Below are 26,104 nucleotides of genomic sequence, written 5' to 3' on the forward strand. Positions count from 1 at the left end.
TATGTTCTTGGCACCCTTGTTGACCAGTTACCCTTATGTGCATGTATTTATTTCTAGGGTCTCTAGTCTGTTCTATTGTTCCATATGTCTGTCTTTATGCCAGTACTGTTCTGTTTTAATTACTGTAGCTTTGTAATGTATTTTGAAATCATGAAGTGTGATGCCTCCAGCTTTGTTCTTCTTTCTCAAGGTAGATTTGGCTATTCAGGACCTTGTTTAATCTTCACAACAATTCTTTGAGTTAAGTACTTTTGTCCCCACTCTGCAAATGAGGAAAAGTAACTTGCCTAATATCAGATAGCTAGTAAGAGCTGGAGCTGGGAATGTACTTGAGTGCTGTCTGACTCCAAAGCCAGTGTGCTTTACCATTGCATTCCATGCTTCTCAGCAAATGGAGAGTCATGAATTCAATAGGAAACTGTGTTCTAGGACACATACATAAAATTAGTTTAGCCTCAGAGAGTTTTACTTAGTTATTCACCTGAAAATGCATATGATATTGTATACTTCATAGATTTTTGAGGAGAATTTGTTTCCTGAAAAGCAGTATGAGATTCTTGAGAGAGTACCAAAGCTATGCCAGTTTATAAAAAGAGCTTAATAATCTTTCATTGCGATGAATAATCAAACAACCTAAACAGACTCATTAGTTTCACTCCGTACTCTAAATTAAACAGTATCAGGCCCCTCCTTCCACCCTCTCCCACACATAATACATCCTGGAAAAGCTATCTTTTTATTGGTTGAATATATTAGTCAGTCACAAGGCGTAAAAAGTACTGCCTCTGCTCTGTTTGCATATATGAATTAACAGATGTGCCTGGTTTGAAAAAACGGATTCATTTCTTGATGGGAAGAAAAATCTTCTTTAGTTTTTCACATATTTTTTTATGTATGGGATTTTCACTGACCTTGGACCAGTTACTTGCCAGGGAGAATGTAAGGTGAGAAACTGCACATCTTTTAATATAATGCATCTGCGAACTTCAGTGCAAGTATGAAATTAGGTGGTTCTGTAATTTCTTTATATTGTTGCACAGCTACATTTGTTAACAATTCAAAATGGATATACTAGATTAGATCATTTGGTAGCTACTAAAATCATTGAATGAGAGTTTATAAATAAGAGATGAAAATATAATCTTTACTATAAGAGAGAAGAGTTAATTTATTTGTTCAAAATATCCAAGAAACATTTGTATTATGTATCAGAGTATATCTCTATGAGAAAATGACTCAAATTAGTGTTCATGTTTCTTTTATACTTATAAGTAAATGTTAATTTTGGTTTCTCCTGCTGTTTTCATGTGAGAAGAGAGTAAGAAAACATTTAAAAACCTCAGAAATATGTTACCTGTCCCCCAAAGAACAGGTATTAAATCATTTTAACTGGTAGGAGACGGTAATTGTGTGGAGTACATACTATTTAAAACTAACAAGCAAAATTTCTATTTCTATTTCCTTTGTCCTTTTGGCTTCTTTCCATACCATGTAAGGGAACATATAGAGATTTCTATATAAAGAAGAACATGCAAAATCTGAATAGCAATTAACTTATGTCACATCCCCCAGTTACTCATTATGTGCTCTCGCAACAAATCCATCAGGGGATTTAGTGTGAGCACAAAGGAAGGTGTCAAGCAGGATGATCTGCCAAAACTTGTGTTAAGGAATTCTTAAGTCATCAGCTAATAAAAACAGTAAGTACAGGTATTGTTTATTTGTTTCCCCACGTTGTTTCCAAATCAGTTGATGCTTTCCTTCAGGTTCACTTTCAAGTAATAAGTGACCTATACTCCTTAGGTGGTTAAAGCTTAGTAATGCTTCCTCACCTGGTTTATACAGAAATGACTGATTTGTGTATTACACTGGTAAAATATACACCAAGAACTGTAAAAATCCCAATTCTGTTTTTGAAGCAAGATTAATGGGTTTAAATAATTTTAGCTCCAGAAGAGACCCTAGAAATCATACAAATCAATGATCATTTGAATCTAATAATATGTCATATTAATTCATTATGAAGGAAACAACAGTTGCTGTTTTGTGAATGTTCTTTCAAATCATAGATCTGGAATTTAAAATATATTTCAATTCTATGAGTAATTCAAGGTTCTTAAGTCTCTAGGAAGGGTGATTGTATTTTAAGCCTGACACATGTTACCTAAGCTTAGAGAAAGTAGTGGTCATCACTCTTCATTTACATATTCCTTCCTCAAATTGGGTTTATACTTAAACAAAAAGGAAATCTTTTCCCTCTCACACAGCACCCCCCGTGATCTCCCATTTCCTACTTGCCTTTCAGAGTTTGTTCGTTCATTAAATTGTTAGCTCATTTATGCATGTAACACATATTTTTAATGCTTGATACTTTTACATAGGCACAGTGCTAGGTGCTGGTTGTACAATAGTGAGCAAAACAGATATAGTCTCTGCTCTCATGGACCTTTAAATCTAGAGCAGAGGTGCTCATTAATCAAATGAATGATATTATTACAAATAAACTGTGAAATGTGCTTTGAAAGAAAAGTATGGTAGACTGTGAACACATATAATAGGGGGATCTGAACTAGTCTGAAAAGTTAGGGACAGTGTTTCTGAGGAAGTTATATTTGAGCTGTGATCTGGAGAATATGGAGGACATGACAAGGAGGTAGGGGGAAGGGCAGGATGGAGAACATTCCAGGTAGAGGGGACAGCAGGTGCTAAGACTCTTATGAGGGAAGAAGGGAACACGAAGCATTCAGGGAACTGAACTAAAGAATGCTAGTGTAGCTGGAGGAGAGAGGCGCGGAGGCGCAATGAGCACAGCTAGCAGGCTGAGGCCTTTCAGGGCCTTGTAGGCCTTGGTAGGAACCTGATCTTCACCCTGAGCAGAGCCATGAAGGAGCTACTTCACCTTCATCTTCATGAAGGCATACTTGGGAGACTCATGATGGAACACCTGGTAAATCAAAAATATTTCACCAGCCACTGCAAGCCTAGGGCTCTTGATTACTTTTCATGTATTGCAGAGTTCCCTTTTACTGGAAAAGGGTCTGAATATTTTAGTGCTAATGTAGGTTTACTTTTTTTACATTAAAAATCAGTGTTTCTTAGTTTATTCACATGGATAATTTTAACCAGATAATCCTTTAGTTCTACTTTAGTTCAGAGATCATGTAGTGATGTGAAAACGCATGTGTACAGTATTTTGTCTTTGGTTGAGATTATGGATTCCTTTAAAACCTCATTAGTTTAGGCTTATGGGTGTGGGCAAGGCCTATCCAAATTAGAGTTTATTTGAAAAAGAAGTATAGCAGCATTATTGTATGTCCATAGATTCATTGAAATGAAAATAAGCCTATTTTGTGTGCTAAAAGCTTTTCATTAGTGAACACGTGGAAAATTTTAATTAGTAGAGTCTCAAGCCAAACATATTAATGATATGATAACTCATTCATTTATTCATATACTTTTATTCAGTAAACATTAAATTCCTTTGCTGACTAGATATTTTCAAATGACTTGATATATTATTATCTTATTTAGGTAAAATATATCTCAATTTTCTGTTTTTGTTCATTAAAACATTTTAAAATTGAATCCTTAACCTTGTATCATGAATTATGATTTTTGGATAAAGTTCAAATTAAAAAAATTTAAAAATCTATTTGTATATGGTGATATTAGAAAGCTTGAAACTTTTCAAGAAATATTTCTGGGGTATTAGTGTTTCTTTCATATATTCAGTTACTATTTAACTTGTACTATAGAATTTGGAGTTTAGGTAGGTAGAGATCTTTTGGCTAAAGCATATCTCTATTGTGGTTATATGATTATTTTGATTGGAGCCTCATGCTTGCTGCTCAGGAAATTTAATTTCTTAGTGCTCCTAGGTGTGATTTGATTCAGAGGACTGATTAATGCTAACCCTACTCACAAGAGACATAGTATAAATCAGAATGCTAATTTATAAATTTTTAAAGTAAGGCACCTTTTAAAAAAGAATGAATTAGAAAAATTTATCAAAGTAATACATATACATGGTTAAAACAATCAAATGGTACCAAGACACATAATAAATTATTACAAAACTGTCTCCTATTTCGTCAGCTTTTCTCTAGTAACAAACAACTCCAAAATTCCAGAATCTTACAATCTGAAACATTTATTTCTCATTCCTGTTACATGTTGACAGCTACAGGTGGGCTGCCATGGCCCTGCTCCAGCTCTGTTTCCCATGTCTTCTCATTTCAAGACCCAGACTTGAAAGAGCAGCCTCTATTTGGACATGCCATTATCATGTCAAAGAGAAAAGGGCAAGGGGTGGCAGACGCATGTAACGTCTCTTAAAGTTTCTGTGGAACTGGCACATTATTGCTTCCACTCATATTCCATTGGCCCATATTCCAAGACATATAGCCAAGCCTGATGATGGGACAGGAAATATTCCCCCCACAGGGAGGTACTACAAGGAATATGGCCAAAGACAAGGATATATTCATCTCTGGGATTGCTGTTCCTAGGGAGTTAGTTGGGAACAATCATACAGTCCACCACTGTATGTATTAAATATTATTATTTAAATGATATATGCAGATGATTTCTCAATTTATACATTTTAGATTTTGTGTAACAACTTCCTTTTATCATCAACAGAGTATTTAACATATAACATGGTCTCTCAGATCCTCCTTTTGTGTAGAGATCTCCCTCTAGGTTTCCCTTCTTCAGAGCCCTTTTGTCCTGTTACTCCGATCTGGATTGATTCTCTCTAGGTCTGATGTGCAGTAGTCATCCTTAGGTTTCTCTTCATTGTTCTTCTGAGTTTGATCCACTGTTTATTAGAACCTATGCTTTCCTCTTTCTTGGTTTTATCCCTTACTTTGGTGGAGCATGTCCTCCATTAGCTTTTGAAAGGGTGTAAGAAATACATTTTCTGAATCCTTGCATGATTCTTGTTTTTTATTTCTGGAAGCTTATAGGACATTTTCTTTCTTCCAGTCTTCAAAATGTTACATGTACCTTATCTCACAAATATCAACTCAAAATTGATCCTCACATAGCTAAATGTAAATGCTGAAACTTTAAAACTTCTAGATAAAATGCAAGAAAAAATCTTTGTGACCTTATGTTAGGAAATATTTCTTTTAGACACAAAAAAATGGACAATAAAAGAAAAACGAGTTCATTAGACTTTTGAAAGTTAAAACTTTTGCTTTTTGAAAGTCACCATTAAGAAAATGAAAAAGACATAGAATGGAAAAAATGATTTTCAATGCGTATATCTGACAGAGAACTTGTATCTAGAACATACAAAGAATTCTTTCAACTTGTAAGAGGACCATGAACTTATTTTTAAAAATTGGAAAAAGTTTTAAACACACACTTTACAAAAGAAAATATATGAATGGCCATTAGTCACAAGAAAAGATGCTCAGCATCATTAGTCATCAGGGAAATGAAAATTAAAACTACAATGAGATAGCAACCCACACCCATTAGAATGGCTACAATTAAGCAGACTGACAATACCAAATGTTATAAGAATGTGGAGCTACAGGAAAGCTCACATGCTGAAACTGATTGGCAGTTTAAAAGTTAAACAAACTTATACATTATGACTCAGCCATTCTACTTTGGGTATGTATTCAAGAGAAACAAAAACATATTCCACAAAACCCCATAAATGTCCATCAATGGGTTCGTAGACAAAATGTGGTATATCCATACAATGAAATATTTCTCAGTAATAAAAAGGAATGAAATATTGATACATGTAACAACGTCAGTGAATTTTAGTCATCATAAATCTGAAAGAATCCAAGCACCAAAGAATATATGTTATATGCTTCTATTTATAATTGGAGAAGATACAAACTAATCTAAAGTGACAGAAAGTAAGTCTGTAGTTGCCTGTGGCTGAGGTGGAGGAAACATCTCTTCACTGCAAAAGTGCATGAGGAAACTTCTGTGGGATGTAAATATTCTGTATCTTTATTGTGGCAGTGTGTCATAGGTATATGTCTATGCCCAAATCCATCAAATTGTACACATTGAATGGATTAATGCAGTTTATTGTACTTAAATTATATGTCAATAGAGCTGATAAAGTGAAAAAATAATTGCATGCATATATGAATTTATTAACAGCATCTAGTAGACATTATAGTTATCAATTTATCATCTTAAGAACTTCTCACTAGCTGTTAGAGGTTGTATTACAAGGAGAATGGTGCATTTAATTTGTAATTGGTTCCATATAATTAATTCTAAAGCATTTCATTATAATATAGATTTAATAACTCTTTATCCAAAATTATGTTTTGCATATAGATAATAATGTGTAATATATATATTTCTCTAATTGTAAAAATGTTGAGTTTATATGATAGTTATATATATAGGTCTTGGATAGGAGTCTCTAAATATAGAATTTAATCTGCATTCTCATATATTACAGGTACAACTTATGAAAAATTAAAAATATGCAATAAACTAAAAATTTTTATGACATGACACAATTGGAGATTTAAACTGATGTGATATTTAATATTAAAGAATTATTAATATTTTCTAGATATAATTGGGCTGTTACTTTTTAAAGTCCTTATCTTTTAGAAATACATACCTAAATAGATATAATTTCTGATATTTTCTTCATAATAATACCAGAGTGGGGAAGTGGGTGGGCACATAGGTAAAACAAGATTGGTTATGACTTGATAATTACTAAAGCTGGATGATGGGCACAGGTACTTGGGGAGGGTGAAGGAGCTTATATTTTTCTGTTTAAATTTGTATATGTTTGCAATATTACACGATAAAAAGATGTATATATCTTCTAACATAGCAATTTCACTTCTAGGAATTTATCTTAAGGAACTTCTCAGGAGTATGAACAAATAATCCATGATAATGTTCAATGTAGTATTGTTTATTAATTGGAAACAACTTAAATACTTAGTAGGTTTTTAATTAAATAAATTAATACATTTGTATGATGTAATACCACATGGAATTCAAAATTATGTCAGAAAAATATGTAATAATGTGGGAAAATATTTGTGATATATTTTTAAGTAAAAAAAATTACATGCTTTAAAACAGGATGTTTATAAAAATCTGTTTAAATGATATAAAAAATTATATTTGTGTGTAGGGTGTGTATGCATGTATGTAGAGTGAAACGCTGGAAGGATATATTATTATAATTTATATCTTCATAATTTTCAGAAATACCTTTTTGGCAATAGAGTCTGTCTTTTTTTTTAAATAAAAAGGGTTGAATACTTTTGCTTTAATATGTTGACAGTACAATGTGGAATAAAATTTCACTGTAAAATATTTTATTATGTTTTATTATTTGGTTATTTGATTTATTATTTGGTTATTATTTATTTTTGGTTAAACCTCAGTGTCTAGCATACTGCTTGGCACATAGTAAACTCTCAGAGTAGATTGTTTATTCAATGAATGAACATTAGGGTTGATATTTAAAAATTTTTTCTACTTTAAAGTTTTCAGTCTTTTCCTTATTTTCTTTGAAGAACATATATAGTATTACTTTTTAAATCAGAAATTCACTATTCAGGGCTTCCCTGGTGGCGCAGTGGTTGAGAATCTGCCTGCCAATGCAGGGGACACGGGTTCGAGCCCTGGTCTGGGAAGATCCCACATGCCGCAGAGCAGCTGGGCCCGTGAGCCACACTTGCTGAGCCTGCGCGTCTGGAGCCTGTGCTCCGCAAAGAGAGGCCGCGATAATGAGAGGCCCGCGCACCGCGATGAAGAGTGGCCCCCGCTTGCCGCAACTAGAGAAAGCCCTCGCACAGAAACGAAGACCCAACACAGCCATAAATAAATAAACCCAAAGGTTTAAAAAAAAAAAAAAAAAAAAAAAGAAATTCACTATTCAAAAGTGAACAGTTTTGACAGGCTAAGGTTCTGCTCCTCTACTCTGAGATGTAATAAACCAAAATGTCTTTAAAATTACATATAAAATCTAAAATGTAGATATTTGTTCAGCATCTTTTTATTTTTGTTTCTTCTAGTTTCAGCTCTCCAACATCTTCAAATAAAGAAGTGGTTATGAACCATGGTAAGACTTGTAATTTCCCTTATGATTCCTTGGGGGGTTGAGGAAGGGTTCTGTCTGTGATGGGCTTCCCTGAACACCAGTACTGGCACCAGCAGTCTGATGTGAAAATCTCTTAAACTACAGTATTCTAAATTATGAGCCAAAAGAGACTTAAGCCTGTGCTTAGCATATTATTGTTACTCAATTACATTAATAAATATATGACACTTAGCCTTTGTACTCATATCATTTTATTTGACAGATCAACAGAATAATGGAGGTATGAAACCAGTGCAGGATTTGACAACAATACCAATCACACAGGTATGAACATGTTAGGAAACCAGATTGTATCATAAAAAAAAGTAAACCCATTTCAATCAGGTCAGAGCCACTGTGAAAATATAAGTAATAATTCTATTAATAACTAACATTCTTGAACTTTGGGTGAGGAAATGTATTATGGTAATCTTATAGTTGAGAAAACACTAAAGTTTCACTTGCTGTCATATACAGTATTTTCATTACAATATTCAGTTTTACTTTTGTTGCTTTCCAGATAGGATCACTATAGTAACAGTTTATCTTTGGTTACTGGTAAACTTGGGTTGCTGCTGCCTGTTCAATTTCTCTTTTATCTCTGTTTACACTGGAGTAATTGGTATGGAATAGTTGCTCTAGATAAGTGGATCTTCTTTCGGATAGAGACCTGCCTTTATGATCTCCAGAGTGACATGACATGCTGAAGTGCATTGTCTTGGGCTTCCTGGAAATCTGCAAAGGTTTCATAAGATGTAGAATAAGGTTAGAATACCTTGCTAGTTTATGTATATTAAATGACCTGGAACTACACTCTCCAAGACAGTAGACACTAGCCACATGCCGCTATTTAAATTTAAATTCAAACTGGATAATGTTAAGTAAAATTAAAAATTAAGCTCCTCAATTGTACTGGCTACATTTCCAGTGCATAATAGCCAATATCACAGGAAGTTCTGTTGGACATTAATGGTCTGGGGAATTACGCTTGATTTTCAGAAACCTCTTGTTTTCTTTGTTTAACATATTAATGAATTTATTTAAAGTTCTGAATTATTTGGGTTCTTATATTATTTTTTGAAAAGATTACCACCATTAGTTTCAAGGCATGGTGGATTTTTAAAAAAATTTAATAGACTTTTTTTTTTTAGTAGTTTTAGGTTTACAGAAAAAATTGACCACAAGTACAGAATATTCCCATATACCTCTCCAGTCTACAGCCTCCACCCCTGCTAATTTCCCCTGTATTTAAAATCTTTCATTAGTGTGATGCATTTGTTAAAACTGATAATCCACTAGATACATTATTAACTAAAGTCCATAGTTTACATTAGCATTCATTCTTCGTGTTGCACATTTTATGAGTTTTAACAAATGTATAATGATATCTATCTACTATTACAGTATTATACAGACTAGTAGTTTCACGGCCCTAAAAATCTGGTGCACTCCACCTATTTATCCCCTCTTCCTCCCCCAGCATGGTGACTGGTGACTTTTTAAAGTCATTATTGCTAATATTATTACTTTCAAAGTTGGTTTTTGGTTTGTTTGTTTTTATAATTTGTTCCTTTACATTTTTGGTGCTTTGTGGAACTGGGTTCATGTGCCTTTCAGGTACACCTATCATTTTTAGGCTTGATAGGTCCACCCATCTTTTCCCCACGATAGCATGGACTCTGGAGCTAGTAGAGTTTCAACAGGTTTCGAATTGGCTCTTTTACTTCCAAGAAGCCTTTTGTACCATGGATACAAATTCATATCTTAAATTTCATTTGTTTGGTTAATTAGGCTCTCAACTACAATCTGAGCAGACAAAGATTTAGAAAAAGAACCTTGGAATGCATTCAGCCATCATAGCCCGGTTAATGTCTCCGTGGATGGAATTCCCTGCATTCTCTTTTGGGCCAAAAGAATAACAATTAAATTTAAGAATCAGACCTGGCTGGACCTTACAGATGAAGCCATTGGCCAGAAGGCAATAGTGGGCGCTGGCAACTCAAATTGCAGTGAAGGAAGTGCCATGTAAGTTGACTGCTTTGCTGGAGCAAACCCTTAGGGCGAGTGTAGCCTATTAACTGGGTGGTCCAGTTTTCTGTCATTTCAGAAAGTTAGAAGTAGGCTCCTTTGTACATGACCCTGACATACATTTCTGAGGAAATGTCCAACGTCTAAAATGAAAGAACAAGTCAAGTCAGAAATTAATTTTTTTTATTTATTATTTTTTTTCCCAGGAATTTTCTTCTGAACACTTTAGCTAATTGTTATAATACTTTGTGGAAGTTCAGGATTCTGAAAATCAAGTTTCCCAAACTTGTTCTGAAAAAGAGAAAGGATTCCAGGCTCTGTGTCAACTCCAAATGTGAGGTGTCAAACTACTTTTGTCCCAGCAGGAAGGAAATTGCATATCGGTGAGCAGAGTCATACATATTCTAATGGGTGAAACAAAGAAAGCTGACTCCATCTAGCCAGGGCAGATATTTGATTCTAGGAAGTGTTCTGAAGTTATGGAACATTGCCTGTTTGCAGATGTGCAAGGGTACCTTTGAATGGCCAAATTTCAGAGAATTCTTTAGGACATGTAAAAAAATGATTAGAATAATTATTTTTGACTTGAGATAAGCAGATTAAACAACTATCCCTTTCGAAGAGGAAGTCAATTTCCAGTGCCTTTCTCTGCTTTTCAGCCATCCAAGCAAATATTTTTTGCTTGTATTTGTTTTGGTCCAGAGGGAGGAAGTCTGGCATGTCCCACTTGCTTTCTATAAAGCTCCTTGCTTTCAACATTTGTTGGCATAATGGAGGCTTTTGGAAGATGCTCTGCATTTGTTCTGGCCTGGTTTAGATGGGCAGAATGCTTTGTATAAACCATAACATGCTCTGTGTTTGTGTGTGTGTGTGTGTTTCTCTGTATTATTCTTATATACTTTGGTGGAAACACTTTTTTATTTCTGAACTTTACTTCTCATTTAAAAATTCTTGATGATGGGTAAAAAATGGATTATATTCATGTATGCTTACAAGTTACATTACAAGTTTTAGTAAGTATCTTGCTATTCAGAATGACTATCTCTTATCAGAGAGCTAGGGAATTGTAAGCAAAATCCAGAGTCCTCCCGGATTTGTTTATTCTGTTACAGCATAACTATCAAAGAGACTCCAGCATTGCTGAGAGCTCAGGACTTTTTCCTCAGCCTCTAATTAATTCCCTACAGTGCTCTTTATTTGTGGTCAGCTGTGGGGAGAGAGGCTGATTGCCTGGGGATAGTCTTGCCTGTCCATGGCTGACTGGCCCTGCTTGATTCCATTTATCCTGACCCCAGGGAATTTGTGGGGAAGATCAGGGCACCACAGCTTTTTGCTGGACTTGAGAAACCTTGATTATCGCTGGGAACCTAGAGACAGAAAGAATGAAAACTTAGCTTCTAGGCCCAGTTCTGCCAGTGAGCTCTGTGACTTTATAAACAGGAGCCACTCTGTTATTCCTCACAATGCTATTGCGAGTAAGTCCCTGAGTCACAGGTACAGTTATCATCGGTGTTTCAGGTGAGGAAATCAAAGCTCGTGAGGTTAGGAAACTTGCTAAGATCATACAGCCTGTATGGTAATAGAGCTGGGGTCTAAAACATCTTTAACAATGCCATTTTCCCTCCTCTCTCTTGGCCCTATCTCATTGGGGTGTGAAAATCAAATGAGGAAATGTATGCATGAGAACTTTGCCAAGTGCTACTCAAAGTATAAGATACTAACGACAACTAGAGTAAAACAGTGTCTAGTTACCTGGTAGAGAGGCCTAAGGAACCTTTGGTTTTCATAATACACAAATTAATGATTTTTTATTTTTCTTTGTCACCGCCCAAGAATTCTAGTGGGTGAGTTCTGTGCGTGTATCATCCACCTTTTGGAGTCCTGCTCAGGTGAGTGTGCAGGCATCTTGGAGAGCCCACCCAAGGGCATGAGGGGGAGGCTTCAAGGGCATGAGGATGTGAGGCATTCAAGGACCAGCTGCTGAGACTGTCCCTGACTCCTGTGAATTGCATAGATTAGTGAGATGCCTTTGTTGTGCTGGCAAGGAAATCTTACATTCAAGAACCAGAAAGGGAGTTGCGGAAAGAACAAACCCAAGCTAAGACATAACCATGTAAGGTCAAAAGCACAGATTTAAAAAAAAAAATGACCATATTTTAGTGCTTGGAAACAAAATGTTCAGGGAAAGGCAAATTGTTGGCAGACAGATTTGCTACAGAAGTCTTTTTAAATAGTGAAAGCCTTACAAACAGAGCATAGTCCCAGCATCTGTGTGTATTTTGAATTTAGGCAATTAAAGTCTCAAGAATTCAGAATCTGTTTTAAACATGGGAGGGTAGGGCGCTTGGAAGAGTAAATGAAGCTCTTTTTTGAGTGACTCCCTAGGTTGTATTTCCCCTTTATGGTGCAGCATGTGGTGCAGTGCTTGGCACATAAAAAAATCTCACTGAATGATTGCTGAATTTGCTTTGTTGAAATTGGGCCTCATGTTCTTTACTCCACAGCAGAGCACGTTAACAGCTTTCATTGAAACCAGGACTGCTGGAGAAAGCTCTTGGGGCATCAGAAGCATGGAGGCCATTGAGCTGCTCCACCAGAGATTCGGGTGGGCACAGCGTGGCTTTGCTTGGAGCTTTAGTTCATTAGCCGGAGACCCAATTTGTGAGTAACTAAGCTATTCTGATTCCTTGGAAGAACTAGAGAACTTCTGTTAGAGCAAGTGACCAGTCAAATTTATAAAGTACAATCCAAGAAATGCACTTCATTTCTTTAAAGTATTTTCAGTAATTTCTAACAGATTATCAGAATATTGTTAGAGAAAAATCCTCCTGAAAACTTGCTTTACCGAGTAAGTTAGCTTATAAAGTGTTTGTAAATGAGCGCTTCTAAGGTATCTAAGCTTATGATGTTAGGAAATAAAGATATTTCTTTTAGCGATCTTATTAATATGGTTAATTTTGTAAATACTCCTTCCCTTTCTCCATAAGTAGTAGGAAGATAAACGAGCTCAGTCACTGACATTTCTATTTCTTGATAAGTGGGACCAAATTGATGAGATTATATTTGTGTGATTTTTTTCAAATTTGTAATTGGACATTTTATAACCATCTACTTTGGCTTTTTTGTTTTTATAATGTATACTGAGGTGTTATAACTTCAAGACATAATGTCACATATCAGCGTCATCCTTTATATATTTAAATTTCTCACATTTTCCCATTTCAATTGTATTTAGCTTTTCATCATTCTTATTTTTCAACCTTATTGAAATTTAAATGAAATATAATAAACTGCACATATTTCAGGTATACAGTTTGGTCAGTTTTGACATACGTTTATACCTGTGAAACCGTCATCACAAGCAAGACAGCAAACATTTTCATCACACTCAGAAGTTTCCTTATGCCCCTTTGTAATCCATCCCTCTGCCATTCCCACCTTTCTAGGTAACCACTGTTCTGCTTCCTATTGTTATAGATTAGTTTGCATTTTCTAGAATTTTATATAACTATAATCGTATAGTGTACACTCTTTTTTAGTTTAGCTTCCTTCACTTAGTATAATGATTTTGATATTCTTCTACATTGTTGCATGTGTCAAAGGTGTATTTCTTTTTACTGATGAGTAGTAAGTATTCCTTTGTATGGATATATCACAACTTATTTATCTTGATGGAAATTTGTTTTTTCCTCCAGTTTTTAGATAACTTTCCAAATAAAGTTGCTGTAAATATTCATGTACAAGTCTTTATAGGAACATATATTTTCATTTCTCTTAGGTGAATACCTAGGACTGGAATGGCTAGATCATATGGTATGTGTATGTTTAGCTTATTAAGAAACTGCCAAATGGTTTTTTAACGTGGTTGTAGCGTTTACCTTTCTACCAGCGTTGTATGAGAGTTCCAGCTACTTCACATCCTTACCAACATTAGGTATGATCAGTGTGGGACTACAGAGAAAATATTATTATGTTTCTGTACGGTTAGCAATTTCTAAACAAATTTTGCTCGGGCCTGGGTTAAAAGATAAGTCTTGGAGTTAGTAAGAGATGTACCTCCTCAGAGGAATGTGATTACATGTCAAGGAGTAATGAAGCTCAGTACCATCGAGATATTCCAGGGCTTAGAAACCCAGAGAAGCTTCTTATTGTCTCCTTGGAGACTTTATTTACCTACATGGGTATTAGACATGCACCCATTTGTTTCCTTTATGGTGAGCTGTTTGCTCCCATCCAAAGGCTAATAAAACTCATACACTTTTATTTTTCCAAGGAAAATTTCTGACACTAAGGAAGCAAATGTCTTTCTCCTTCTCTCAGGAGTTGAAGGAGGAACCACTGTCTCCTCTATGAGCTCCCAGGTTCATAATTTTAGTGTTCCTTACCTGTGTTGTAAATCCCAGTATGTGCAGGATGGCATCTGGCTTTCAGCAGGGGAAGAATTGGGCTAAAAGGGGAACCAATGTGGTTATTGCTCTGGGTTAGTGATAATCTATCTCCTCTCCAGGAAATCTTGTGTTAATGTTCCAGAAAATGTGAATACATATAGATACTAAAAGCTTAAGAGTGTTTTTTTTTTTGAAAAAAGTTTTAACCATACCGATTACTGTACCATGGCATCTTATTGTGGTTTTATTTTATATTTGCTTGATGACTAATGATATTGACACCTTTATATGTACTTACTGGTTATTTGTATATCTTCCTTTGTGACGTGCATGTCTTTTGAACACTTTAAAGTTGGGTTGTCTCCTTATTATTGAGTTGTTCGTGCTATTTCTGTATTTCAGATACAAATTATTTGTCTATATGTGTTGTGAATATTTTCTCCCATTCTGTGACTTGCCTTTTTCATTTTCTTAACAGTATCTTTTGAAGAGCAAAAGTTTTTAAAATTTGATAAAGTGCAATTTATCAGTTTTTTCTTTTATAGTTCATACTTTTACATTTTTTCAAGAAGCTGTTTCTTACCCCAAGATTGCACAAATGTTATTTTATGTTTCTTCTATGTGTTTTATAGTTTTAGTTGTTACATTTAGACCTGTGATGCATTTGGAGGTAATTTTTGAGTATAGTGTGGAGTAAGGGTTATTCCTATTTTGATGGACTGTGTTTCTGTTTTCTAAGGTTGTCTCTGAAGTTTGGTGATGCTGAAAATCCCAGAGGTATTGATATAAGGTAGGTATGGATAGCACTTTGGAATGTCATAGGTTCAGCACTTCAGATTAGCTCCATATAATTTATTCATTCAACGTGTAAGTTATCAAGGGGCTACTGTGTGCCCAGTATTGTGACACATGAAATGCCACATTTATCTAATTACACTGAAAAGTCAGTGATGTTATGATGGGATCCTGTAGCAATGCTTTCTTTAGTTTCTACCAAAGCAACTATACTTTTTCCTTCTTCCTTTAGCGACCTAGAAAATACATGAACCTGAGAATGGGATACCTCTTTCCTCTGAGCAAAGAATAAAATATGTTTAAAGCTCCAAAACTGAGGCTCTAGTTTGAAGTTATTTTCTGTATAGCTCCTTACAACTGAGTCACACTTATCATTTAACTGTAACTAAAAATTCTCTGTTAGCTGAATTCCCCAGCAGACAATCAACATAGGCCTGCATTTTTTTGTGTTTATGTATGGAATAATGCATCTGCCAACATTGGCTTATCCAAGGAGTTAGGAACTGCTCCAGGGGTGGGGAGCAATTTGAAGGCATTAAAAATTTTTTTCTTATAAAAATATAATGTTTCTTTTCCTATAGGAGCAACCCTTTTAGTGGAGATAAGCAGCCGTGTCATTAACATTTCTTGAAAAACCAGAAGGATGTGCTAGGGCAGTCTTTCCTAAGCTGTGTTCTATGGAACACTTTTGCTCTGTGTAAATGTTTATAATATTTCCAGAAAAGGGGTCCTGTGTTTGAGAAAGACTGCACACCGTGTCCTCTTGGAGATTCACGGTATAAATCTGTATATTGAAGTTTCCATGAAGACGCGCTCTTAAGGAAGATTGCTTCACTTGGTGACTTTGATTAACCTAGCATTTCCTGTCTTTTTTTGTTGTTGTTGATGGTTGTTCAGCAGTTAGTTGTGATTTTGGTGTTTTCGTAAGAGGAGATGAGCTCAAGTCCTTCTACTCTGCCGTCTTGTCTCCAGTCCCCCTTTCTTTCTTTTTTTGCCTCTCACCTAGCATTTCCTGTGTTTAACCTTGAAAGCTCTTTCCTCAACATGTGCCTACATATTATGGGATACGAATGTTTCACTGGTCATAATTTAGAACATACATGCCATCATCTTTCAGAGACACTTTATAGAATCTCACAAGGTGACCAAACACGTATACATATCTGTTTGATATAGGAATGGGGAATATTTTTGATTCAAATAGCACCTTTTTAAAATTTTTTCCCTAGAGGAAGGTAGCTTTTTGATTATTATTCTTTCTGATGATAAAGCTATGTGGCTGACGTTGTCAGTGTGCCTTGTCTATATCCTCTTGGGCATTTCCATTTGAGAGCACTATAGTCCACCAGCTCAACTTTTTGTAAAAAAAAATGATTTATTTATTTATTTATTTAAAGATTTATTTATCATTTATTTATTTATTTATTTTTGGCTGCGTCAGGTGTTAGTTGCAGCATGCGGGATCTTGCATTGCGGTGCGTGGGCTTCTCTCTAGTTGTGGCATGCAGGTTTTCTCTCTTTAGTTGTGGAGCACAGGTTCCAGGGTGCGTGAGCTCTGTAGTTTGCGGTACGTGGGCTGTAGTTGAGGCGTGCGAGTTCAGTAGTTGTGGCGCACAGGCTTAGTTGCTCCATGGCTTGTGGGATCTTAGTTCCCTGACCAGGGATCGAACTTGCGTCCCCTGCATTGGAAGGTGGATTCTTTACCACTGGACCCCCAGGGAAGTCCCCACCAGCTCAACTTTCAACTGCCAGCCTTTCTTTGCCTAAAAGCTTTCTCTGGCCAAAGGGGCCCACTGCCTCCCATCTGTATCCCAGCAATGACTGAAAGAAGTCTGTAAATATCCTAGCTCCCTCACCCTCGGGTGAGATAACTCAGAGGTGTGTGTCCTACGCTGTCTTCCAGGATTCCCTGTGGGCATTAAGCCCCCGTCGCCCATGGTGGAAACTTGCTTACCTTTGTCCTTTGGGGCTGCCTTCCATTCCTCTGTCATTTCTCTTCTCTCTATTCTACATACTTTTGTTTGTTTGTTTTTATTTGCAATACTTTATTTAAAAATTTTTTTAATTGAAGTATACTTCAACTGTAGTTCATTCACAATGCTGTATAAGTTTTGTACAGCAAAGTGATTCAGTTATACACACACACATATATGTGTGTGTATGTATACATATATTCTTTTTTATATTCTTTTCCATTATGGTTTATTTCAGGATACTGAATATAGTTCCCTGTGCTATACAGTAGGATCTTGTTTATTTATTATATATATAGTAGTTTGTATCTGCTAATCCCAAACTCCTAATTTATCCCTCCCCACCCCTTCCCCTTTGTTAACCATAAGTTTGTTTTTTATGTCTGTAAGTCTGTTTCTGTTTTGTATCAGTTTTTAGATTCCACATACAAGTGAGCATTTGTAGAGACGTGGATGGACCTAGAGACTGTCATACAGAGTAAAGTAAGTCAGAAAGAGAAAAACAAATATCGTATATTAACACATATATGTGGAATCTAGAAAAATGGTACAGATGAACCAGTTTGCAAGGCAGAAATAGAGACACAGATGTAGAGAACAAATGTATGGACACCAAGGGGGGAAAGAGGAGGGGTGGGATGAATTGGGAGATTGGGATTGACATGTATACACTAATATGTATAAAATAGATAACTAATGAGAACCTGCTGTATAACACAGGGAATTCTACCTCACTTTGCTGTACAGTAGAAACTAACGCAACATTGTAAAACAACTGTATCCCATTTAAAAAAACAACAACAATAGAATACTACTCAGCCATAAAAAAGAATGAAATAATGTCATTTGCAGCAACATGGATGGACCTAGAGATTATCATACTAAGTGAAGTAAGTCAGAAAGAGAAAGACAAATGTCATATGATATTCTACATTTTTTGAATGACTAAATTCCCCAATAAATTTGGGATCACCTCCACAAAATACTTGTACTCACATCCTTGTCTCAGGGTCTGCTTCTGTAGGAGCCTTTCAAACTAAGACAAGGTTATATATATCTGTTGAAAACAGAAAGATTGGAAAATACTGAGCTACAAAAAGAAAATGAAAATCGTTCATAATCCAACCACCATTGGTCATCGCAATTAACATTTGTTTTTTCTATTTATACTTTTTTTTATTGTGGTAAAAGTTACATAACATAAAAGTTACCATTTTAAAGCGTTCACTTCTGTGGCACTTAGTACATTCACAATATTGTACAACCATCACCTCTGTGTAGTTCCAGAGCATTTTATCACTCCAAAAGGAAACTCCCTACCCCTTAGCAGTCACTCCCCATTCCCCCTCCTAGCCCCTGGCAACCACCAGTCTGCTTTCTGTCTCTGGATTTGCCTGTTCTGGACATTTCATATAAATGGGATCATACAACATATGACCTTTTATGTCGGACTTTTCCAACGTATCCCTTTAAAAGAGCAACTTGGAAGGGCAGGAACAGAAGTAGGCACTGTGCTGCTCCATCCACTTCCCTCCCTCCCTCCCTCTCCTCGTTTAACAACAGGCACCTGTGTGATTGCCAGGGGCTCCCCTGGGCTGCTGAAGCGCCCTTTGCCTGCATGTCCACCAGAGGGCCAGACATCCCCCAGGACAGCCCTAACCAACAGGCGTTTCCAGATATCCCAGCAGGACAGAGCCAAAGTCACCCTCCAGGGACCCTGCTGGATGCACGCCCTTACTTGTTCTCCCCTCCCTCCACCTGTTTCACATCTTTCCTCTCCTGTCCTGGGATTTTCTTAAAAAATCACTCGCCCACAAATCCTTGCTCAGGCTCTGCTCCAGGAACCAGCACAGGTTTGAGAGGCCGGGGCAGAGGGTGTCATGTCCTCCAGGCCCATGGGCATGCCATTCCTGCCCTCAAGTGGGCCAAGAGACACAGAACCAAAGACACTGTGGGCTGGACAGCTGTTTGGCAAAACGACCTGGTGTTTTCACCAGGAAGGATTTCTTCGAGCTGTTCTGTTGGTGCATTAATGTTCCCACCTCACTGAGGCTGTGTCAGAACAGCCTCAATCTCAGGCCATTATCTGAAACAGGGCTGCAAACAATGTGGCAGGCTCCACCCCAGCCCTGAGCACAACAGAAGTCAATTCCAGGGAATCCAGAGCCAGCCTGCCCTTTCTGGGAATGGCTTGTCTCTCCCATTGCCCTCTGGAACAGCTGACTCCAGAGTCCAGATCTGAGATGTCCACCACCTCCGTCCTTCTGGCCTTCAGCGTTCTCGGTGGATTGTTGCAGTGGGTGGGGGTGGCCAGGCTCAATTGCATCCCTCAAAAAACCTTTCTGTATCTGAGTCAGGAGCCCAGGGTGAGCAGGGGCTGTCCCAGATAACGTCGAGTGTTTTATAACACCAGGCCAGCACAGAGCACTCTATTTAAGCAAGCACAACCTATTTTACAGATGAGGAAAGCAAGGCCCAGTGAGGTTGTTTAACAACACTTACCATACCACTAATAAGAGCTGTATTTGTGAGAACTCTTTTGGCTGCATAAAGTCAAAAGGTAACTGATTGATTAATAGGATTGAAAGTGTTAGCTTCAGACGCTTAACTTACCTCACCAGGGCAGCATCTTTCTCCATCTCTTGGCTCTGCTGTCCTTGTGTCAGTTCCATTCTCAGGCTGGAAAGATGGTGGCCAGCTGACAGTTATCCACTTAGGCAACATAAAAGGGCTCTGTTGCTTGATAGCTATAGCACAGCTTACATCTTATTGACCCAGCCTGGGGCATATGCCTCTCTCTAAACCGATCACAGTGATTAAAGGGCTGCAATACACTGATTGGCAGGGTCCGGGAGACTTCACTTAGAGGGGAGAGGGTCAGCCCTATACACACCAAGATGCTGTTCCCAGGAGGAGCAGGAACATAACCTACGGGTGGGCAGAGCCAGGATCAAAACCCAGGCTTTCACCCTGAGCTATACTGATCTCAGCTGCTTTTTTTTTCTTTATTCCATTTAAAAAAATTGAAATATAGTTGATTTACAATGTTGTGTTAGTTTCAGGTGTATAACAAAGTGGGTAATCATATTAACATTTTGATCTCTATCTTTCCAGAATTTTTTTCTATGCAGTCACACATTTTTAATGAAAAAAGTGATCATGACATATGCATATTATAATTTTTTATTGCTAGAGAATATTCCATTCCAAAATGGCTAAGAGTAAGCGCTCTGGTCTCAGATGGGATTCTAAGCCCAGCTCCAGTGCGTACTCTCTGAGTAAACTTGCACAAGTTAGTTACTTAACCCCTTTGTGTCTTAAGATTCCTCATCTGCAAAATGAGGATAATAATATTCTCTATCTCATGGTGTTGTAGTGAAGATTAAATAAAATATACATAAAGAATTTAGAGAGATTCTTGACACATAGTAAGAGCTATTACTTTTAGTTTTGACCATTATTTAGCTAATTCTATATTATTGTCCATTTAGTTTTTCTCAATTTTTTTGCAATAATAAAATTATTTTAATTTTAAAAAAGAAAAAATCCTCAAGCTTTTTGTGTTTTTCCTTTTGTAGGAATTTGTATTGCTCACTTTGGGGGGGCTCTCCTGTTACTTGCTTTCATTCCCACCCGTCAGGAGGCTCTTGTTCAGAACTAGAAAGTAAAAGCCTCTCTCTGAGCCAGGTCTACTACCTGACAAAAGAGGGCGCAGTTGTACTGTTCGTCAACAGTGTCCTGCATCAGCAAATGTAAAAGTGCTTTGGGGGTAATACTGTTTTATAATCATTGTCAGATTCACCCTTACCAGTTACAACAAGTTGTCCATCCAGAGCTGGTTTAGTTTGCACCGAGTCGAGGTTATTTTCAATAATTCAATTCCAGCAACTTTTAATGCAACTGGCATATTTGCTCTGTCAAGTTACTCCTACCACTGCCAACACGTCAGCAGCCTGCAGCGGTATGATGCCCTTTTGTTGCCCAGCGACACCAATGATATGTCAAGCCTGTGGGAGGTCACTTTTGTTGATTTCCAGGTAATAAACTAAAGCATATGCTCAATGCACCTGTGTGTTTGGTGCCAAAGAAATTCTGTTTGTTTGAAAACATAGATGTTTAAGGAAAAGAGAGGAGTAGATATTGTTAAAATTATATTGGTATAAATTATGTTCTTTATCTTCTAAGGTATGAAATAGAATAGGGTCAAGTATTTCCTCTTCCTGCACAGTGATCCCCCCTGCCCCCCACAAGGACTTTCTTTTATATAAAGGTTTATCTAGTCACTAATAATTATCAGTGAGGAATGCCAGCAATGTAAGCCAGAGTGAAGCTGTGGCATGAGCCCAGTGACTGACACTTCCTGGAGCAAGAGGCCCTTCTGGGGAGAGGAATTGTCAGACAATTATTTTATTTCCTTCGGGGAGAGGAGCAGTGATCCTATCAGGTCAGATAAGAAGAACATCTGAAGTGTGAGTGACAGCTTTGGCATTTAGCATAGGAATGGAACTGTCAGCCAGGGAGTCAAAAATACCCTAAAGATCCTCTTGAAAGTATTTGGGGAAAGGCATAGAGGCATAAGAAGTTCCTTTTCACCAACAGAATCTCGGGCTGAGAGACATTTGTCAACTTCCTCTGACCTGTTTACCTGTGAAAAAAGCTTAACTTGTTCTTCCAACTCGCTGAAATAGGCAGGGTTTTACATGTCCCTTTTATGGGTTCTTCCCAATCTTTTCCATATATAAATATATATTTATTCCCCTTCCCCCCTGCTTGGAGAAGTGTGGTGAGGTAGTTTGGGGTAGGGAAGGAGTTTGCATTTTGGAGTTCGAAAGACATGGTTTTTAATTACTTCTCAGCCACTTGGGCAAGTTACTCCACTCTCTCGATTTCTGACCTATCTTTGTGGATGTAAAGAATTCATGGCCTAATATATATGTGGCAACACCCAGGACCGTGTCAGGCATGGATTAACAGTAACTAATACTTATGAGTCCTCTTTGTGTGTTGGCCCTGTTGTAGTTATTTTACATATTTTGTCTTCAAAACTTATCATAATGCTGCAAGATAGCTGTTATTATCCCTGTTTTACAAATGAGATGACTGAAACTGATGATTACATAATTGTTCAAAGTGATATAATTGGTAACTGGTAGAGGCAGAATTTGAATTGTGGACTGGCTCCAAAGACACTTTATAATACATGTAATGTATATATCTATTTATATAACATTTATGAAGTATATATTGTATCTATTTCTCTCGCACTTTTAAAAGAGAAGTAGGTGGAAAGGGCAATGAGGAGGTAATAATGAAAACAAGGAATAATTCACACATAATCTTGCCGAACAGGTGAATTGACTGATTTATATCTCTACCTTGTTCCAGAAATGACTTACAATGACTTATAGAAATACTTCAAGAAAAATAACTTTGAAAAATGGGCAAACCACTTCACACCCATTAGGTTGATTATCATAAAAAAAAAAAAATCCCCCAAACTGAAAATAACAGCTATTGCAAGGATGTGGAGAAATTAGAACCCTTGTACATTGCTGGTGGAAATGTAAAATGGTGCAGCCACTATGGAAAACAGTATGGTGGTCCCTCAAAAAATTAAACATAGAATTACCATGTGATCCAGTAATTCCACTTCCGATTATATACCTAAAAGAATTGAAAACAGAGACATGAACAGAGACTCTAGCCAGGCCTAGAGTCTTCATTTGCACATCCATGTTCATAGCAGCATTATTGACAGTAGCCAAAAGATGGACATAACCCAAATGTCTATCAGTGGACGATTGAAAAACAAAATCTATCGTATACATACAATGAAATATTATTTAGCCTTAGAAAGGAAGGAAATTCAGATAAATGCAACAGCATGAATGAACCTTGAGGGTATTATGCTAAGTGAAATAAACCAGACACAAAAGGACAAATATTTGTATGATTCTACTTATGAGGTACTAGAGTAGGCACATTTGAAGACAGAAAGTAGAATGGCAGTTGCTAGGGGCTGGGGAAGAGGGGACTGGAGAGGCAGTGTTTAATTGGTACAGAGTGTCAGTTTTGCAAGATGAAAAGAGTTTTGGAGATGGATGGTGGTGATGGTTGCACAGTGATGTGAATGTACTTGATGCCACTGAACTGTACACCTAAAAATGGTTAAGATGGTAGATTTTATGCGTATTTTACAATAAAAAATATAAAACCAAAAATGAGCCAAGACATGGGATTAAGGAAAACAAAAGGAAGAAAAGATCAGCTAAACCACTAGTGAAGTTGGTACACAAAACCATGAGACCATCTGTCTGCCCTGGCTGGAAGCAGCACAGTAATTTCGCTCTGAAGCTTTTGAGCAGCCAGCATCAGAAAGAATCGCCCTTTACGTGTTCATGGGATTCACAAGACTGCTGAGAATGTGCTTGTGCAGAGCACATTCATCCCTGGTGTTGCGCAGTGCGTGACAGCATCCTCAGCAGCAGCCTCAGGGCGGGCAGAGCACTGGGGGGCAGAGGTGGGCCTTGTAAAACGCTCTTCACGTGGACAGATGCAGAAGCAAGCCCAGTCCAGGGAAGAGGTAGTGCTGGTGGTGATGGGGGTTAAGGGATGCATACAAAAGGCTGCGTTCCACATCTACAGCTTTGCTGATCTATCTGGTTTATTCTAGGATTAAAGTATAGAGTGATGTCACATGCATGGCAAACTCAGGTGCCTCAGGTGAAAGCTCACATGCCTCAGGTGGGCCAGCTGGGGACTTTGGCAAAATGTAGCTGGCATCACAAGAAGTATATTTTGTAAAACTTCAGCTAATTTTTGCTTTGTAGGAATGCAGGCCCAATCTTGCTGGATCTTCTGACTTTTCAATTAAAGATAGAAATGTAGATTCCTGGGGGAGGTTTTCAGGATGTTCAGAACTCTGGGCCAAACAAAACTTACCCGTGGGCTAGATACAGAGTGTTTGCAATCTCTAGTCCAGAACATGGATAGACAACGTGTCCCTCAGGCATCCTCCACAGGTATTGTTCTCAGTCAAGTCTTAAGAGTTAAGTGGCAGTCAATGTCAGGACATTCTCTTTGGCTGGAGTTGTAGCATCAAATGAGGCCATTTTTTGTCATTGAGGAGCTTGACTCGTCAGGCTAGTGCCTGAAGAGAAGGCCACTTTGCCTCTTCATAGAGTGGGCAGGCCAAGTGTCCTAAAAGCCAGGCCTAGAGTCTCCTTCAGTAGTTGTTTTGGTTCAGTCTAAGCACAGGTAGTTGGGCAAGCAAGGCCCCTAATGTCTATGGTATGATGGGTGGCTACAATCATTTTAGCATGGAAACATGGTAAAGTGCCCACCTAAGTCTTAAAAATGAATCCTCAGTAAAGCATTCATGGATAATTCAATTTTCTGATGTACCCTTTTAAAACCAACTAGGTGACTGAATGAGGTGACACTGTAGGGTTATGTTCTAAAAGCCAGCTGCATGTGGAAGCTGCCTTCTACAAATGATTGTTCTCATTTAGAATCATTACTCCATAGACTGTGTAGCCCCTGTTTCTTTATTGTGATAGTGTTTAGATAATGGGGCCAGTTGTCGATTTGAACCTCTCCTAGTTCCACGTAATTAAATCACTTCATTTGCACATATGAGAAAGCTTTTCTTTCTATTCTCTGGGCAGACTGCAAGTGGTATACAGCTCTTCCAAAAACAGTACCAAGTCTGCATGGTACAACTGATAAAGAAGGAGAGTTAGTGATGGGGGGAAAAAGAGACACAATATACCAGGAGTTACGGAGTTGTAAACCGAGAAGTGACTCTGAAACCAGACTGCCAAGGTTTGAATTACAGCTTCTTTGTACTTAATGCTGTGTGACTATGGGCAAGTTACTTAACTATTCTGTGCCTATTTCCTCATCCATAAATTAGGATAAAATAGTAACTTATTTATAGGCTCTTGTAAGTATTAAATGAGTTAAGGCGGTGTCTGGTACGTAAAAAAAAATCTTCAATAAGTGTTAGCTTTTATTATCTATATTTTACGTCACTGGGAATCATATCTTCCCTTAAAAGACTCTTCCTATCTACTTCCTGTCAACAGAATCAAAGGCAGAGAAAGTGAGAATTAATGTTCTTTGTGAAATTTATATTAACACATAAAATTTTGAGTAGGCTTTGAATTTTAGAGACACCAGACGTGGTTTTAGGTGAACTAAGGATCAGATAAAAGAGGTTTTATTTCAGAGCCTTGAATTTCTCTGGCCACTTAATTATGACAACCATATATCCCAGAGTTTCTGGGTCAGTCTTGATTTAAAATTAAGTTTCACTGTCCCCAAGAGCACACTCACATTTGTTAGATAATGTGTTTAAATTATTCAGCAAGTATGGCCCCAGTATTTAAATTTGACTGATTAGGGCTCCAGAACCCCTAGCCCAACTGTGAAGCAGATTTTCAGAGGAAAGAGTATGTTACTTCAGCTCTTTTATTTCTCCTGACAGATCCGAGGCTTTACCGTTAAGGGGGGGACAGTTTGCCAAGGCCCGAGACTGCACCTCTTCCTTCTCACCAGCCATTCCAGTCAGCCTGGCAATGTCCCTGATCCTGCTGCTGGTGTTGGCCTGTGCCCTGCACATGCTCATCTACCTGCGCTCTCTGGATTGGCACTATGATTTCATCGCCTCTCCGGCTCACTTCTGCCAGTTGAAAGCTTGAGATGCATCAGAAGAGAAGGAGCTGCTGAGGAGCCAGGGAGTCGAATGCTATGAACTGAGAAGCCAGCAGACCTGCAAAATTTATGTTTAACAGCACAGGTCCCTCTTCCTCAGGAAGTCC

At 37.5% G+C, this 26,104-nt stretch overlaps 1 protein-coding gene across 1 annotated transcript; it reads left to right on the forward strand.

Moving 5' to 3' along the window:
- Positions 1-849: 849 nt before the first annotated feature.
- On the forward strand, positions 850-26,104 carry LOC137757041 (V-type proton ATPase subunit S1-like protein). Its single transcript, XM_068533632.1, is given in 9 exon segments — positions 850-944; positions 8,034-8,080; positions 8,322-8,383; positions 9,890-9,916; positions 9,918-10,123; positions 15,254-15,304; positions 21,079-21,319; positions 25,771-25,791; positions 25,793-26,104. Coding segments are annotated over 9 exon segments (1,032 nt in total). The 3' UTR covers positions 26,075-26,104.

This window comes from Eschrichtius robustus, chromosome 2 (assembly GCF_028021215.1).
Source record: "Eschrichtius robustus isolate mEscRob2 chromosome 2, mEscRob2.pri, whole genome shotgun sequence".
NCBI classification, from domain to species: domain Eukaryota; kingdom Metazoa; phylum Chordata; class Mammalia; order Artiodactyla; family Eschrichtiidae; genus Eschrichtius; species Eschrichtius robustus.